The sequence below is a fragment of the Motacilla alba genome, chromosome 8 (genome assembly GCF_015832195.1).
Source record: "Motacilla alba alba isolate MOTALB_02 chromosome 8, Motacilla_alba_V1.0_pri, whole genome shotgun sequence".
NCBI lineage: Eukaryota > Metazoa > Chordata > Aves > Passeriformes > Motacillidae > Motacilla > Motacilla alba.
The window spans coordinates 11,757,775-11,776,584 of record NC_052023.1 but is presented as its reverse complement, the minus strand read 5'-3'; the positions used below and the strand labels follow the sequence as shown (position 1 = coordinate 11,776,584).

At 37.1% G+C, this 18,810-nt stretch overlaps 1 protein-coding gene across 1 annotated transcript in view; it reads right to left on the bottom strand.

The window, feature by feature from the left end:
* MIGA1 (mitoguardin 1) overlaps positions 1-18,810 on the bottom strand; it is a 34,955-nt gene that overhangs the window by 12,923 nt on the left and 3,222 nt on the right. Inside the window, exons 4-8 of the mRNA XM_038145046.1 lie at positions 17,851-17,987; positions 17,491-17,617; positions 16,935-17,071; positions 16,041-16,164; positions 879-979 (exon numbers count right to left, since the gene is read on the bottom strand). Coding sequence (XP_038000974.1) covers positions 879-979; positions 16,041-16,164; positions 16,935-17,071; positions 17,491-17,617; positions 17,851-17,987 — 626 coding nt within the window. The remainder of the gene's footprint in view (positions 1-878; positions 980-16,040; positions 16,165-16,934; positions 17,072-17,490; positions 17,618-17,850; positions 17,988-18,810) is intronic.

Genomic DNA, 18,810 nt, shown 5'->3' with positions numbered 1-18,810 from the left:
CAGAAGGAGATATTCCTCATTCACCTAAGTGTGTCACTGCTCATGAGTCTCTTTCAAATACTTCAAGGGAGCTGTAGCAGACTCCAGCTAATAGGCTGTTACCCAGAGATTATTACGTGTCCTTTGTGCTCTTATCCCAGAGGATTAGAGCAAGTTAGACCAAGTACATGACGTTGCCAAGGAAGCTTCCCTGTGTGGCCGGTCAGGAGGCTCCCTGGCAGCCCCACTGCACCTCCAGGGACTGTCACTGCCAGCCCGAGGTCCCTTCCCATGGTGGCTGCAGGGAGCTGTGGGGTCCCTGCACACCCACACAGCCAGACAAGCTCCCCCCAGGGAGCTCCTCAGCCCAGGGCTCCAGAGCAGACTCAGAACTCTGGTTCCTGCTAAGTCATTTCACCACGGTGCAACAACAGAGTAACAGCTCAACCTGGTGCCTTCATATTGGGCATGGCACGTGCTAAAACAGGTAGCTGTCAATTTCTTATAATTTCCTCTCAAAAAAACCCCTCCAGGTCTAAAGGATACAAAGCCTTCTTCAGACATCTTTATAGTATGGTAAAGCAATAGGAAAAAAGAACAGAAAAATACAAATCATGGTGAAAGGAACTACTATAGCTTCAACTGACTGCTTCTTCACTCATGAAAATGTGATCTATTTTTCAAAAGCAACTTCTGTTTAGGAGGAGTTGGGGATGCATTATGCCAGTACACATAAATAAACCCAAAACAACTGGGTCCAATAAAGCCTGGAAAACCTTTTTTTCCCCACAAGAGAAATATATTTTTCCTTACAATGATTAGCAAAAAATAAGGATTCTTCTGTTCAGTGTTGAAATAGATCAATACATCTTTAAAAAAACAATCTTTAAGAGTCTTACCTCAGCTGTAGAAACAAAGGAATCCGTGGATGCAATGCTTAATGTATCTCGAAGGCAGAAATCATCTGTGTTATCCTTTACAGTAATGTCTGTATTTTTATCTTTAAAATTAAAAAAAAAGTTTATTAGACAATCAGAAAATTCCATTTAAGTCTTGAAAATTTGTTTCATGTGTACTTTAACACAGCATTTCATTTGGAAGGCCCAACATTATACTACTGTAAGAGTAAATTCTTTTATCACCCACTAACATATATAAATGTGACTCTGTTTTTCTGCCTTTAAAGTGGATTTTCAAATATCATCCTCAATGAACTGGAAGAAGACCAAAAGACCTGGCCAAGGTTTTGGCCTTTCTTTTACAAACTTCTGATGATCTCTCTCTCTTATGATATTACTTTGCTATATTGATCTAGATCCTCAGTTAAGTTTTTGACTTGGCTGTGTTATATAAAAAACTGCTCCATGTCCTAGCCACCCCTTTTATTTTTCTAAATAAAAGTCCATTAATAAAAAAACACCACTGCATTTTAGTTTCACTTGAATTTGTTTCACTTTCTACTTTTCATGCCTTTTTTCACTTGCTGGTTCTTCTGGAGAGCAAGTGAAGCTTTTAATCTTCACTGCATCCTCTTTCCTCAAAAAGCTTCTTCATTGTAATAACACATCAAGAAGTATTTCCTACAGTACAAGAATTCTTAAAGCCTTTAAAATAACTGATATTTTTTCTTAAAATCATCTGCAATACAGTTTCTGTCAGTTCTGATTTACTTTATTCTCAGATTTCAACTCTTGCACTTCTTGGATGGTTTCATTTTCACCGTATAGAAACACTTTCACAGAAGGATTAAATTCGTAAGTCAGTAAGTCAGACTTTGGCTTGATGCGACCCATCCTACATTCCCAGTAGAGCAGATATATTTATTTTGGGTTACTTTACCTTCAGACATTACACATGTGTTCCTAAAGGCCTGTTTTATCTCCAAGAGTCGGCAGCAACCAGCTACCCAATGTCATCCAGACTTGTTGCTAAGGCAATACTTCACTAAAAACTCCATTACACAGTGGAGTGGCCAAACGCCAATTTACTGGGATGGTTTACTCATCACTTGAAATGATACAAAGCCACATTACTTAACTATTACTTTGGTGGTTGTTATGGTTTTATTAGTTACAGACTTGGAATGACAGCTCAAAAACTGCCCGGAACAAATACCTGTCTTTGGGAATATTCACTGAGGGAAAAAATTATTCAGAGTTTGGACAAAGATTTTACTAGAGTGAGTTAGGCAAATTGTAATCACGACTTCACCACTATTCATAGGAAGTCTGATTTTTTCAGCTCATTCTTAAGATTTCTTTCTTTCTTTTGACCTCTTAAAACCAAGAGGAAAAGTACTGCAGCTTAAAAGTTGGTGGAGAAACAATCACACACTGAAATCTGAAATGCTGGAACAGAAACCAAACTGTGGTTTGTAAAGCACTAGCTTGAGGTCTGCTTAGAGCAAATGGGTAACATGATGTTTCTTTCTTATTTCTAACTCATGATTTGCATTAATTCTCTTCTAATATTACATTAGATGATTTTCTAATATCACTTTTTCACAAAATGGTTGCTGAACTTGCAATAATACCTTTAAGCCCAGGGTAGTACAGGCATCTATTGCCTGGCTGCAGACTGCAGATTTTTTGGCTCTCCTTTTTTCAACCTCTCCTTTTGCCTAAGCTGCTTTTACTGTTATATGTGAGTTTATAGCTCAATAACAAGAACATATCCCCAGACTGATTCTAAATAATTTAACTCTGGGTTATGTGGTTGATTGCATATAAATGGGAATAATGTTGTTTAATTAAAATGTATTCCACGTACATTAAAAAAAATTGGTGTAAATGAAGGAACCACAGCCCAGAACAACACAGAATCAGGGATTCTTCCACAGATCTTGCATTCAGCCTGTTATAGACCACATGAAGCTCTAGAGTTAATAAAATTTTGACTTAATCTATCTTTGTTGAAAAAGTCATACTTCCAAGTTTTTTAATATGGCCTAAAACTATCACCAAGCCAGTATGTTTTTAACATGTTAATTAGTTGAATATGGAGTATCTGTGTTTTCACTCAAAGAAAATTCTCAGTGCTGCAGAAAAAGACACAAAATTTGCATTTTATGAGGAAGAAAAAGATTTAAAATAAGGCTGGAAATGCTGAGTGAAATAATACCTTTGGCAAGTGATATGTGGACACAAAACACAGCCTCCCTAAAGAGAACCAAACAGCCTTGTCAGCTATTTCTGACTTACAGGCCACCACCACCCTAATACCCTAAAACATGCTAAGCCAAGCAGGTGCTTATCAATACCCACGCTGTGAAGAGAGCACACCATTATGAAAATTCACCATGGAATTTTACTAGGGTGAAAATTAAGTTACAGCTGGAGTACATACCATGCAAGTACCAGCAGAACATTCTTAGACACAAGAACACGAAAAAAAAGAGACAGTGGCACAAAGAGACTCCTGGAATGAACAGCTGCAAGAGGAACCCACCCACCAGTGCCTGCAACTGCTCACACACTCATCCCTAGCTCTTATGGACTCTAGTAACTTCAGGAGGGGAATACCAACAAGTATGTGAGCTTCAAATATACTCCACTTATTTGAGGAGCCAAGGAGTTATTTTGGGTTCACTTATATTAGTAAAGAGGATGAAGCAGAGTTTCAGATATTACAATCACAGCTCTTGATTGTAGTGCCTTAAAATGTATCTATGGTCCCTGAATTATATCACAGTATTAAAAACATGCAACAATATGGAGGACTGCTAAAGCTTGTGAAATTACTCCTACCTTTATAAGGTTTTGCAAACAACTATTTAAAACTAAACAAGATTAAAAAAAAGAGACCAGAACCAAGCTATTTTTGCATCTATTTACGAAGTACTAATCCAGAATAATTATTTGTCATTGTTCTGGTAGGTTTTCATGGTAAGACAGAGCACAAAGCTAACCCCCTAAACTCTCAGAGCAAAATCTGACTGTCGTCACTGCACAGGAATTAACTTTTTAGTATTCAACTGGGAAGCATTCACCTTCACAGAATGTTTTAGAACTCTGAAAACCGTTTCCATGTTATCTTCCTGCCAACCCTGAATGAAACATGGCAGGAGTTCACAAGTGAGTTTGGCACATAGCTGACACATTTAAAAAAGGAAAGCACTTACCCACTAGTAAAGAACTCGCTGGGAGTTACAGATTTTAGTTCCAAGTACCACCATTAAAGTCATGTTCCCCTATTCTGCCCAGCCCTCCCACTTCAGTGGAAAATCAATGCAGTTAATACATCAGGAGCAGGAAAGCAGGATGAGAAAGGAGAAACTTTATAGACTCAGAAGAGGAAAAAACCTTGCAAAGGAATCCACTTATGAAAAGTCATGGTACCCTCAGAGCAGCAGGGGCCCAGCTTTCTGCCAGCCCACGTTGTGTGCTCAGACCCCTTCGATGTGTGGCTTCCTGTCCAGTGAAAGGAATTACAATAATCCACTTCAGGGAGTACAGCAGCATGAATCAGTTCAGTTCCATGAGAGTGTGCCACAGCCTTCTAGCTAGTCACAAGTGGCATGGTGGTTTGTCACTCCTTGCTGAAACACTCAAAAGCAGCTTTATTTACATTTATAAATAGTCATAATTCTGAGAGTGCTGATCCTCACTTCTACCAAGTAGCTGCTAAAGCATTACATGAAGTCTTACAGGATGCACCCAGAAAGCAGTGAATTTTACATCATTTCCTATTTATAAAAAGAAAACAATCCCAGCCTTCAGGTGCTCCCTTTTGATGACTGGGTCAGACAGCCACAAGTTAAAAAAGCAAGCCAAGAATGGAGCAGGGTACTCACACTGTGGATCTACTGTTGCAGTATGTGTTTACATTCTCGAGTAACACAAATATCTGGGGGAACTACAGGCACCTCATCTAACCACGTGAAACCAAAGCTGTTACTGATTTCAGCATGAAAATATTTCAGGTCAGGGTATTTTAAAAATATCTCCCCAAATCTTGTACTCTACCAGTACATCAGCATGTATCACGGGTTCAACATGTCTCATGGCTCTTCATTGCGACTGCTCTGATGCAAACTGAAGTGACAGATTCCTTTAGGAAACAAAGCAACAGTCCTTCCATGCCCACCAACCCACAGAAGAAACTCCAGCCTGGCTCTCAGTGGGTGCTCACACCTCCAGCAGAGCCTCTTCTAACTTCTGCTCACCAGTGTGAGACCAGGAACTCAGAAACCGAAGCTGTCTAGTGAGGAAGAACACAGGACAGCACCAGATAATCAAGTGTTTGCAACTTCACCTTCCTCCTAGTACTCAAAGACCTTCGTCAAGGTAAGCTGTGGCTGAGCTTATTGCTGAGCCTTCAAATGACATCCTTAACAGAAACCTCAGTAGTTTTCATGCAGGGAATAATCCTCTGCTTATGTGTGAATAGAGAGCCAAATCTTACTTCCTTGGAAAAAGTTGAGTCAACAGAGCTTTCATAATTGTTCCGAAGCACAACTACAATATTCAGGGTTCACATAGAAGCCTTCTACTTAAAACACACTCATACAGGTATAAAAATGTCCATTTTCCAAGACACTGGGTTCTCACCTAATTATCATTATGCCAAACCCGAGATGTTGTTCAGTCACTGTGTTCTGTATCACCTGGATGTTATTCTTAAGACAAAAGTAGTACAGCTGACTAAAAGCTGAATTAACAGCATGTGTATAGATGACAGTAATATAGTCTTCATAAGTAGAGAATGCTTATAAAAATTTAATAGTGCAATCCATTCAGTTTACACACATAAGCGATAAAATCCACCTGAAAACTGTGATGTACTGATTTGCAATATTTGTCATCTGGAAAAAGATGCAATTTGCCTAAAATAATCTCATAATCTTCAAGAGATTTTCCAAATACTTTGGAAAGAAATAATAACAATTTCTGCGATGTTGATAATAGTTTGACTATTTTCAGACATTCAAGATGCTGACTTTGTCCATAAAGTTATATTATCTGCAGAATACCACATTTAATGGTGTAGAAAGCAAAACAATATGGCTACTGCTCTTATATCCTATTGCTCTCATCTTGCAAAGGTAAATAAACAGCACAAAATTATGTGTGTAATCATTTTAGAGTCTCCATGTAAAAATCAAGTGTACCTGAGAAAGGAATGTAAGTTCAATTTATTTCCCGTAATCCATGCACACAGGTACATCGTGCATGTGTTCACCTGTTTTACTTCTCTGACTCTCTGCTTTACAGACATATGATCCTGAAGCAGATTTGAGACATGTATCTAGTGTAAACTACATGTCACTGAGAGGTCTCTCCCTATCACACAGCCTTTCATTTCACTGAAAATGTAAACATTGATTAATAACTGCACATTATATGGTTCTACACTTATACAGGGTTACATTTTTTCACAACTCCTTTACCCTGAACCTAAAAATCAGTGGATCTTTCCTGATTTTAAGGTTTAAATCCCTATCCTTTATAGAAAGTTTGGCTTCTGAGCACTCTACTGTTTTCAAGTCTATAGTTTGGGTAACAGTTTCTGTACTTTGATTTGATTTGAGAGAAAAGACTTGGCAACCAAATGAAATTTCCTCAGTTGTCTAATCCAGACAGAGTCTGTCTGGATGGATGTGCAGCACAAAGTTGTCACTCCTCTTCACAGGGGTACTCCATTCTCCTGAGGTTCAGAAAGCATCACATCTCTGTTGTCCACAGCAAAGACCAGTTTGAATTCCAGTGCTGCTTATTTCAAAGCTGAGGCTTTGAAGCCCCAGGCTTTACAGCACAGCCCCGTGGAGCCTGCCAGACACCTTAGTCATCAGATTTAAACGTCACTGCCTTTTCTCAGCTCTTCACATCTCAAAACCAAGTGCAACCTACTGCTGTTTTTGCACAGCCACCTTCTAGTGACAATGGAATGGTCTGTTCAACCCCATTCACTGTGACAGTACATTAACTCACGGGGATGCAGAGCAGATTCAAGATGCAATGCCATATTTAGAGAAGAAGGAAGTACAAGGTTAACTTGCAGGCCTCCACATCTAGCAATTAGTACCTTCAGTACCTTTCCTATGCCAGAGGTCTCCATAAGCAGGTTAGGTAGAAAGGTCTTCTCACCAGACTGACAGAGGAGTCTCAAAAGTAAGTGAATTTCTCCCTATGGCCTCAGTTCTTCCACACCTGTTAGTCAGTGGGTACTTAAAAGTAGGACGTTCATACCAGTGCATTACTAAGAGTATCCCTTCCTTTTTTCCAAGGCAATTCATTGCCCCTTCTTGCCTTTCCCACCATGCACTTCTTCAAAAAGCAGATATTACCACACATAGTGATGAAAAGGGACAATAATAACCAGCAACTGTTGCTCAGCTCCTGAAACTTGTTGTGTTTCTAATTGTTTCTTCAATTCATTTTTTTTCATCAGCCCCCAACTGACTGGGGGCTTCTTGTATTCCACTTGTCCCCAATAACGGGAAAGAATGAGATAAGAATCCTTGTAAAGTTGTACTCTATGTAGAGTTCTGAATATTTAGTTTACTAAATAAGATCAATTATCAAACGTAAACTAAAAAACCAAATTAATAACACTATGAGGTTGCCAAATGCAGTAGGAACAACATATTAATACTTGAATCATAATGCAAGCAATTATTAGAACAACCTGACCATTGCCAATCACATAAATTATGCACATTCTTTATTATTCAAGCCTTGCTTTATTTTCCCCTACTCTGGTTTACCACAGATAACTAATACATTGACTTGACAGCAACTTTAACTACATCTGTTTGAGCAGCTGCTAATCAGGGCCAAGCCATGTGGAAATATGCATTCATTTACCTTTAAATACTCACAGCCTTTCTCCATGTAGAACAAGGGCAGCTTTAAATAGCAGGAGAGAGAATAAAGCCTGGTGTGATCGACATGTGCTCTTGAATCAGTTACACCACAGCACTTTGCTACAAAACTGGATTATTAGGTAAGGTGGGACATGTGCATAGTCCAGATATCTCACAGAGAATCAGAGACAGTCATTTATTTAAAAAACACTCTGTAGTTTGAACCATCAAAAGGGAAATCAGATACATCTCATATCCAGTTACTTTTTCTAAGAGTTTTAGCAATTAACTGCACAAATAGATGCATGAGAGAAAAATGACACATAAATAATAAATTTTACTCCCTCCATTGTTACTTTACACTTTTGCTATGACTTTCCACAAAAATAAATTTACTCCCACATATAGTTTCAACTTTGAAGCATTTCAAGCTTAAACAGAAGTTTAAGAAAACTGTGATATATTAAAAAGTCATTAGGAATGAAATGCTTACACAAGCTACTTGAGCCTTCCAGTTATAGGGTAAACAATTTAAAAAAAAATCCCACCCCAGACTAAATGCTTGGCAAATAAATGTGTAGAGCTGTACTGATGGGGCATGGCTAGTGCTAGATAACAATTCAACAACAATTCTTGAAGACTGTGCTGTGTGGATATACCACAACCTTTTATGCCACCTTGATGGGTCAGAGTCTTCCACTTAAAGGGCAGCAAGATTTAAACATAGTAGACACATTCATGAAGAAAAGTTCTTAGCTTTTGGGTATGTGCATATGCACACAATATTTTAATTTCATTTTAAGTCCTTGAAAATAAATTGCTGACAGAAGTGTATCTATTTTAGTTCTAACTACTGAATTAATAAAACTATAGTGCAGAGATCTGTATTTGCTGATTTTATGATTCTGTCAATATTCCATTTTGATACTGTGCTCCAAAGTAAGTGGAAAGCTCCAAGTGTTGTTTCTGCACTTCCAAGACTAAGCTAACAAGCCAAGAGAGCTGATTTCCTTGGAAGTCTCTTCAAATTCTGAACTATCACTGCCTTTATCTCCCTGAGCCTGTTCTGGCCCACCTTTCTTCATTTTGCCCAAAAATGTTTCAGACAAGCCTCTCTTAAAAGCATACTGCAATGCAAAAAGAGATTATTTTCAGAGAAGTTCTAAAAGAGGAACTGGCCCTATGGACCAAAACATGTTTCTGATCATCAGTTTATACAACCTCACACTGCCAGTACTCCAGCCAGAAAAATAAACACTTATCCCACCCTCACTCCTTGCCATCGATTTTTCCTACCTCTAGAACATTTATACTCACAATATATACAAACTAACAGAAGTTAAGTACACTTACACCTTTTCTAGTAAGAAAAAGAATCTGCAAACTATAACTTGTTAAGAATGAATCACAAAAACATGAGAGAGGAGAAAAAAAACCAACAACTTCCTGCATTTGGAGGCCTTTTTCCACTTTTATATAACTTTTCAAAATGCAGGCAAGAAGTTATTAATTCAAGCTCAGACACGTGGGGAAATGATTACTTTACTCAAAAAGAAGGCAAATATGTACTTTTTGAATAGTTTTTAAAAAATTGAGAAAGAGACAATTGCAGCTGCCCGCATATTGTAAATAATGAGCAGAATTGGTTGAGATGCATTTTGTGTTAGGAGGCCTGAGCAGGGATGCACAGGAACAGCTAACTGAACAAAGTGTGGGAAATAAAATCACGTTGGTGGATTGTGGCTCCATTATAGGCAGCTTTTAGAGCTAAAAGGAGGATCATCTTGTATTTCATTTGAAGAGAAGTTCCCAAGGGAGAGAGACCTCTTAAGAGAGGAATAATCTGGTCCAAAAAATGAGCAAAGGTGATTTTTATAAACAACAGTTAAGTCCATGTCAGACAAGCAAGTTTTAAATGGACAAGGCAAGACAAAACATGGCAGGAGTCAAGAAGTGAGAGAGACAAGGGCTTAGACAGGAGTTTTGGTGTGGACAGAAAGAAGACAGGGCTCGGGGATGCCATTTAAGGGAAAGCAGTGAGGTGTATAAATAGCCTGCACTGCTGGATCTAATGGCAAAGCTGTTGGGCAAACAGTAACGAGAGTCCTCTAAAACCAGAAACAGATTCTCTCTCATCTTATTGCAGGTGCTTTTGGAAAAACCTCCAAGCTAATTGACCATAGTAAGTGACCTTGACTTCTCCATTGCTGGGTCAGTGAAAAGTAAAATAGAAATTATTGAGCCACTGTTAATTTCAGCTTCTAGGATTAACAGAAAAATACACTCCATGTTAGCAAATAGCTACAAAAAGATACATATTAGGAATACCAATATTTTTCAGCAGCAGTAACTTCACTGCATGTCTATGCAAAGCTACTTTGCATTTTTAGTAGAGTACTGGAAAAACTAAGAGTATCACTGAGAAAGCCAAGCATTATAGTACTTTTATAGACAAAAGGTTTGCAAAAATATTTTTGCTTCAGTATTAGATTGGTCGTTAGAAGTCCAATCTTACTCTGTTCAAGCATTGTACCTAGTGCTTTGTGATAAGGAATTTTATGGACAGCCATTTAGAAAGGAAGTGTTATTAATATTGGACACAATGCCTTCAAAGGGAAGATTTAAATACTACAGATTAGGGAAGACCTACAATTCAATTCAAACATCTGCACTTTGAGTATCTCCTGGGCATCAGAAATAACGAGTTGCAGGAATAAGTTGCAATGTAAGAGACCTCATGTTTTAGCAGTTACTGAACTTCAACAAACTGCAATAGCTAAAAATTATGTTCAAAATATGCATTTTTTTAAAAAATAGGATTGGAATAACTTATCTGGACTTTTCCTCAGACTTTGAAATATTGATTTCTTTCCTTTTCCCTCATTTGTTGGGATGAATACATTTTCACACTTAAAGAAAAAGCTGTTGTTTTCTTTTGTTTTGATTTCAATCCTGTTTAAGCCACTAGAAAAATGTTTAGGCCTTCTCCAAGAAATTAAGAAATTATTTAATGTAAATTTATCTTGAAGGAAAAAAGCCAGCAAAAGTTTTCAAGCTAACATAAAAAGTTACACAACACTAAGTTATATTATAGTATATGTAATACTAGAGCTCACCTAAGTGAAGTACTACAAATTGCTCCTCATTGGAGACTAGGAATTATAACTAGAAACATTTGTTGTATATAGGCAAATAAAATAAAATAAAATTTTCCCAATAACATTCAGAGGCAGGAAGAAAATACAGGCTGTAGATATTAATCCATGGATAGGAAGACATTACAGAAGTCTGTGTTAATAAATTATACAAAAACGAGTTTTCAACAGCTTCAGTGATTATGCAAAGATTTTTGTTGGTTTTAAGAGCTGCTGAAGAAAAGGTTTCTAATATGTAAATCAGCTCTCCAAACAGTTTTGAGACTAGGTTAAAGGCTGTGCTTATTCTCTCCAAAATGCCAGACATATCTTTGAGTGTGAGAAGAAAATTAAAAAAAGAAACAGACAAACCTTTCAACAAAATCATCCAACAGCACAGACCTTTGTGAGAGATTTTACTGTGGTAGCTCAAACACTTAATTTAAGCTGTGTAACTGACACACAATAAAAAATAAGTATTATAAAAATTAAAATGTATTAACACTAAAACATTTTAATATTGTCAAAAAGTTTAAGGGCCAATGTACACAAGTAACCATCAGTTTGAATGCCTGCATTCCTTTTTACAATAGAAATTAAAATAATAATAAAAAGTATTAGGAATTTAGCACTGACAACGAACCCTACAATTTGAGAATTTTCCCCTCTGACCTGAAATTCTGCTTGTAAGTAAAGCTATTGTTTCTCTCCCAACTCTTTGCATTCCTCCCAAGTTAACTCGACTAACATTTCAGTCTGCTAGAAAAGATCTAAATAGGAAAAAAAAACACGGAGAGCTTTCTTCAAGGGCAGATTACTGAAAGTCCTGGAAGCTTTTAACCCTCTACACACCTTTACATTAATCACTCAGAAATAACAAGATGAATATTTTGTTTCACAGTTTTGTGCCAACTGCCTCCTTTCTGATGGAGTGCAGTCTCATGCCTGCCTCAGGACAGCCTGTTTGTAGGTTCACAGTACTAAAAGAGGCACAGCATAAAAGCAATCACAGTTTAGCCCTAATATTTCTTTTATTTTCATGTCCAGAAGGTCTTTTTCTACAGAAATCCTATTTTAGCTTACTGATTTATATGATAATACTGAAATCCAGTGGAGAATGCAACAACAGTAAACACAATGACATTCCATTATTTCATCTATTTAAAATGAAAGTCTTTTCCAGGGTGGTATTAAAAATTTATAACTTTACAACAGCTTACCAAATTGAAAACTATTATTTGCAATTATTTTTATTATTATTACTCTTAATAGTATTCCACTCATGGGGAGAAAACATATTTATTTATATCTCTGTCTTCTGCACTGCTGAGAGCTGAATATTTAGAAATATCAGAAGTAGCTGTCCTAGCAGGCAGAAGAGAGGCACTTCAGACACAGCACATGAAGACAGACAGTGGCTGCAGTGATAAGCTCTTGTATTGCAACAGGCCCCCAGGTAACTCATTCCTGACTCTCCCATGTGACACCTTACCACAGCCTCCTCCAGAAGGCTGCTGCTTGGCAAATTGTTTATCATGCACAACCAACTTAAAATAGTAAGCGGGATCACAAAGTGAAAAGCAAGTCTGTGCTATGATTTATCAATAGTAGCACTAAGAACTAAATTTGATTTGGTAGAGGGAAATGTTGGGAAGAGTAACATGTAAAGGTTTTGGGAAGGAGCAGCATCTGTGAATAGTAGATAAATAGCAGGAGAGAGGTTTCAGGAGCTCCAGAAGTTTGATAGAAGAATTTACAGAGAAAGCCAAAACTGAGAAATTGCTAAAAATTTTTACCTCTGTAAGTTTCCTTCTGAACAAATTTGGAGTTCCTTATAAATCAAATTATAAATATCTTCCATTCTTATAAGGAAGAACAAGACGTGCCTGTCAGGCATTTATGTAGCACTTGATAGCGTCTGTCCAACTGTCAGAGCCTCAGCTCCAGCTGTGGCTGATCACAAGCACTTCAGGTAGAGGAAACAGAAGAAAAATCCACAAACCATATCTATCTTTCCTATGTATAAGAGAAAAAGACAGAGCTAAACATTTTCTGATTATTGTTGCTGGTGAACAGTTGAAACCCTGAAGCACAAGAGCTGGTTATAAGCGTTTTTAACGAGCTGTGTCATCACAAAATGGTTTGGATTGGAAGGGACATTAAAGACCATCTAGTTCCAACCCTGCCAACACTAGATCAAGTGGCTCAAAGCCCTGTCCAGCCTGACCTTGAGCACTTCCATGGATGGGGCAATTATGAATTAATGTATTAAGGACAAAGGATTTCTCTTATTCACTCCAAGACTCACAGAAGAAGGAAAAATAGTAGCAAGGGGAAATACTTAAATGCCAGAAAGACCCCACTGACCATTTAATCCCAAGTTTGTATCGTCCTCTCAAAGAATGAAACATCCCTCAAAACAGCACTAAAAAAAAAAATCTTGCCTCTGAAGTGTGTTGAGGGTAGCTTACTTCAGGACTTCACTTGTTTCACTTGAACAACTAGAAATTTGATCTAGTTATGACTCTGACAACAAGGTCTATGAATCCCCCAGCACCACATACCTTTTCCATGTGTAAGCAGCTATTCAGAACAAGTCAGTCACCTCTCAGGGTTTTCTTCAATAAGGAGCTGACATGCCCAACATGAACCACAGATGAGCTTGTTTTTCCAAAACATGAAAAATTTTTATGGCTTGTTTTGAGCTGTCTAGAATCTCCAATCTTATGAAATATGACCAACGGACCTGGACACAGTATTCTATAACCACACTAACCCAAGACTGCATCTCTGCCTCTATGCTGCTGCTGTCCTTTGCACACAGACGAAGGTTAGAAAAGTTTTTTTTTTCTGCAGCAATGTGCCAGGAGCTTACACTGATTATGATGTGTAAGCTTCCTAAAGTGTTTCTTCACGACTTTTCTTTTAAAATCCCTCACTTGTATGTACAATTCATACCTGCCAGTATTGGTAATATGAAAGTAGTTTGTTACTATTTAAAGAGATCATTCAGATCTTTATTACTAACCTTTGCTTTTTGTTAATTCAATACTTTAAGTGCCCTAAATTATAACTTTTATCAACTTCCAGCTCTACAATGGTTTTATAATCAATTATATGGTTGATAAAATTACAGCATTTGACTAAATATCTTCCCTAAAGATAAATCTTTCTTTTAACAGTGGGCAGAAATATAAATAAATGTTCATATCAGTGAGCTAAATACTATCACCGAATTTATGCTATACCAATTCACCAAACTGCAGATCTCTCAAAAACCTACAGTCCAAGAAAACTTACCTGCTTTGAAATTGTATCAACTGGCACTAATTATATACTGTATTATTTTGTCTGTAGTAACAGAACTGCAAATTAGCAACTCTTATGTCACAGGCATGACATGCTGGAGATTGTTCCAAATGACTGGGAAATTGCCCATTTATCTCAAAATCTTAACAAATAATCAAACAAACAACTCCCATTCTCATTTTCCAAGATAAGTGAACAGTAAATGGTAGATTAGGATACTTTCTTTATCTAATTTTTTAAGAAGTTTTAGGTATAAATCATCCAGAAAAACATCTCAGCTACCTCTTTTGCCACAAATTATAGTCATTCCTACATAGCATAGGACCCTCCATTTCTGTTTCTGTTCAGAACTGTAATTTGTATTTTGCAGTAGAGTATTATTCTTGTTTTTAGTAGTGCAAAGAAGGCTGTACTATCTTTATTTCTTTTAACCACTAGGATTTCATAGTTTTCTTGGACTTGCTTATTCTTGTGACTCTTGAACCCTTCAAGGCATCACAAGCGCTTCACAGGAGATTGTCCTTCTGATTTTTTATTAAAACATTCTGAAAAAGTGAAGCATCCTTTAATATACTCGCTGTTCAAGTCAAAAATTCAAGAAAGATAATGATGAAAAGCCCCAAATCTTGAACACAGAAAACAGTAATCACTAAACCAATTCATTATTTTTTTCCTCATTCATCCGGGCCAGCACAAATAAAATTTAAATAATAAAGTAACTCAAGAGATCACAAATTATTTCTATAAAGAACATTTGAAAGGAATCAAATTCTCAGAACATTCTTGGTAAACAAGAATTTAGTTATCACATCTGAAAAATGAAATATTAATTGTAAATACTCCCTGGGTAATCAAACAAAGCAATAACTAAACACATTGAGCATTCACATGACGTCCTTTGAGTACCATTTTATTAATTTGGCCTGAAGACAGAAATCACAAATAAACTTCTAATTATAATGGATACACAATGCAACTTGGCTGATGGTTTCAGATACCAAAATGAAATGTTCAAATGCTCTTTTGCTTGAAGGGTTACATTTACAGGTGTATGCAGATGAGTCAGAAAGCCAGCTCTGACCTAAATCTAATTCCCCCCTTGTCAAGTCTGTGTTTGGTCGATGCAGGAGGAGGAGGGCCAAGAGAGGACAGAACAGCACTGCCACCTCGTGCCAGGCAACACGGCTCCTGCCAGACTGATCCCAGGATGTGCTCTGCCTTTAAACTCTACACTGATTTGAGAACAGATGCGTCATCTTGAATTATGAAAGGGTACAACGGCATCCATCTTTAATATCCACTTCTTTCAGTAAAAATAATCAAAGTATCTGTAGTTAATCAGCATGTCAGGCAGCAACTACTCATTATATTCACTGTTGTTAACAGCTTAGTCACTCAGAACTGATATATTTCACTCACTAGAGATAAGACCTTCGCTAATGGACATCTGCTTCCGATTAAGCCTTTCTAGTTTAATTTTCCATTTTGGTACAAAAATTATGACAAAAGCATATCAAGTTTCATAGTTCAGAAGATGCATAAAACCTCTGAACACCCATGCTATAAAAAGGGTCATATATTATTGCTGTATAAATGTTTAAATACTGAGAAGTTACAAAGAAAACAATTTCCTTTCAATCCATTGTTACCTAAAATAGAACCACTTCATCAAACACAACATAATAATATAAAGAATGTGATTTTTTTGTTGTTGTTGATTTACTGATAAATATAATTTTGCTCAGTGGATATTTCAGTCCTCCCCCCAAGAGCCATAATTACAAGCAAAAAAGATGTAAAGTAGCAGTACTCACCAATATCATTAGCTAGAGCACCAGGATCAGAGACGCCAAGGGTGGCTTCAAACTCTTCCTGAAGACGATAAGCTCTTTGAAGAAGAGATTCAAGCTTATGAATGAATTCAGCACTAATGATATCCTGCAAGAAGACAGACATTAGCAGCTTTTCTATTTGCTTTCAGCCTGTAAGATTCCTTTGTAAAATCCAAGGATATTAAGCCTTCACAGAACAAACCGTGCCACATTAATTTCCTACAAACCACACAGGGACACTGTCAGATGAAAACTTCAACATCCACAACAGATACACTTTTCAGAACACACACACACACACACACACATTTTATTTACAGTAATAAAAAATAAAATCTAAATTCAACAATAATTTAAAATTATCTGTGATGTTCATTGCACTAGAAATAATGAAAGTAACACATATCTGTTTATTTCAAAATATTTTTAGCATTTAGTTGATAAGAAAGGAGGAAAACACATAAAGTTTAAGCACATTGTTTGTGAATATGCACAAATCGATCATTTTTCCCTGAGACATTTATCTTTGGCAAGCAGATACCCTCTCACATAATCATAAAAGAAAGAGAGGACCCAAGGGATTACGTGCAGGGAAGCTGTCTGCTTGATAGCTCGATAATACTATCCAGAAGCAAACACTGATGCATCAGCAATTGCCAATAAATAAATAATGTAGTTCACTTCTCATGCCCTCCTCCAAATAACCAACCAATAAAGTTAGAAGAAATTAACTCAGATCTCCTTTAAACACAATGCCACTAAATTGGAAATTGAATCAATTGTCAAGTTTGGTAATTGAATTTGCAAAGATTCAGGTAATAACACAGAACAAATTGTCAGGGCAGCATCAGGAGATTACAGACGGGATGTACTCACTTCTACACTTTCTTCTGCAATTGCATCTCCTGCTCCCAGCTTAATGGAACCACAGATTGCTTCATCTTCAACTTGCCTGTTACGAAAAGTTAGCGCCTGCTCCCAGCGCCTCAGTGCTTCTTCAAACAGCTCCATACCTAGGGCAGAGCAGGATCAGCTTCAGCTGCACTCATGTTTTACAGACATGGAAAAATATGTAGCTAAAATAAGCATAATTATCACAGAGATGTAAGTTGAAACAACATCACTTCCCAGCCTGTATCAGTATATACCCAGTACATGTTTACCTTCTTTTTATGAAAAGAAATGTGATCATTTTCCCCATGGGTCAGGGCTTGATTCTAAGGGTTACTACTGCAAATAGTGACAGAAAAACTATTCGAGAAAACTAACTTTAGATCAAGTATGATTTCATTATTGTATGGAAATGTTCTCAGACACTTGCAACAGGACACTGAGAAAGAACACAGTAATATATTGTGTCACTTTACCATAAAGCCAAGAAATAATTTACATTCATTGTAAGCAGATGCTGAACATTCTTCTTACAACTTACCCATCAAATACAAATTTTCAGGTGTAGTCACTGGAATATTGACAAGCTTGAGGTCATCTTCATCTGCTTTATCCCAGGAATTAGAATTGGCACAAGCACAACTGTGACAAGAGGTGGCACTCTGAACCTTGAAAAACAAAAGAGAGTATCCTTAAAACCACACTCCTGCCAGAGTACATTACATCCAAGCCATGTGCCTAGAAACTGGTTTTACTCTGTGGTAAGGACAGTGGTTTCTCAGCATCTCTAGCTGCCTCTGCAGTTCATTCAGGAAACTTCCTTCAGTTCAATGAAGCCTTTTAGATGCACATCCAATGCAATCTAACAGACATTCAAGAGCCTTAAAACATTTTTACTTACCGAGGTCAGGCTTTGAACTGAACCAGAGTATTTACTGAAAAGTCCTCCATTTGCATAGATACAGGACTGAGATCCTTTTTCCTTGGCAGAGCTCAGAGAAAGAGTCAAGTTTTGTCGACTACTGGAACAGCTAGAACCTAAAAGACACACTTATTTTAAAACTCTCGCAAACTCAATATTGCTTCTTGTGCAAATCTATCAAGAATTGCATTTACTCTTTTCAATAAAAACCAGTTTAAAAGCAAACAACAATTATTCTTTTATTTACAGTTCTACTTGAGAAATTACACATTACAATTCACTGTCTGTAACAATAACTAAGCATTTTAGCTTAATTATTCACCTATTCCATAAAACATTAGATCTGAATTTCTCCATATCGAGATACACATGCAAGACTGGCAAAACTCATTGTTAATACACTATTGATAAGAAGAGTTTTAATCCTGGTTCATGATTAAAACTTCACCTTTGACAAAAAGCCCATCTTCTTTATAATTTTGTTTCTAATTTGTTATAAATTTGTTTCTAATTTCTAACTAATTTTTTTTGCAATTTTGTTTCCAATTTGACAAATTCAAAATTTCAAGTCTAAAAATTTGAACCTACTCAGATGTTCCATCCTATGGAGATGATTAGAGGGATGGAGCACCTCCCCTCTGAGCAAAGGCTAAAAGTTGAGGTTGTTCAGCCTGGAGAAGGCTCCAGGGAGACCTTACTGCAGCCTCTCTGTACTTGAAGGGAGCCTATAAGAAACATGGGAACAGACTTTTCAGCAGGGTCTGCTGCAATAGGACAAGGGGTTATGGTTTTAAAACTAAAAGAGGGCTAATTTACATTAGATAACAAGGAAGAAAGTTTTTACAATGAGAGTGCTAAAGCACTGGAACGGATTGCCCAGAGAAGTCATGGATGCCCCATCCCTGGAAACACTCAAGGCCAGGATGGATGGGACTATGA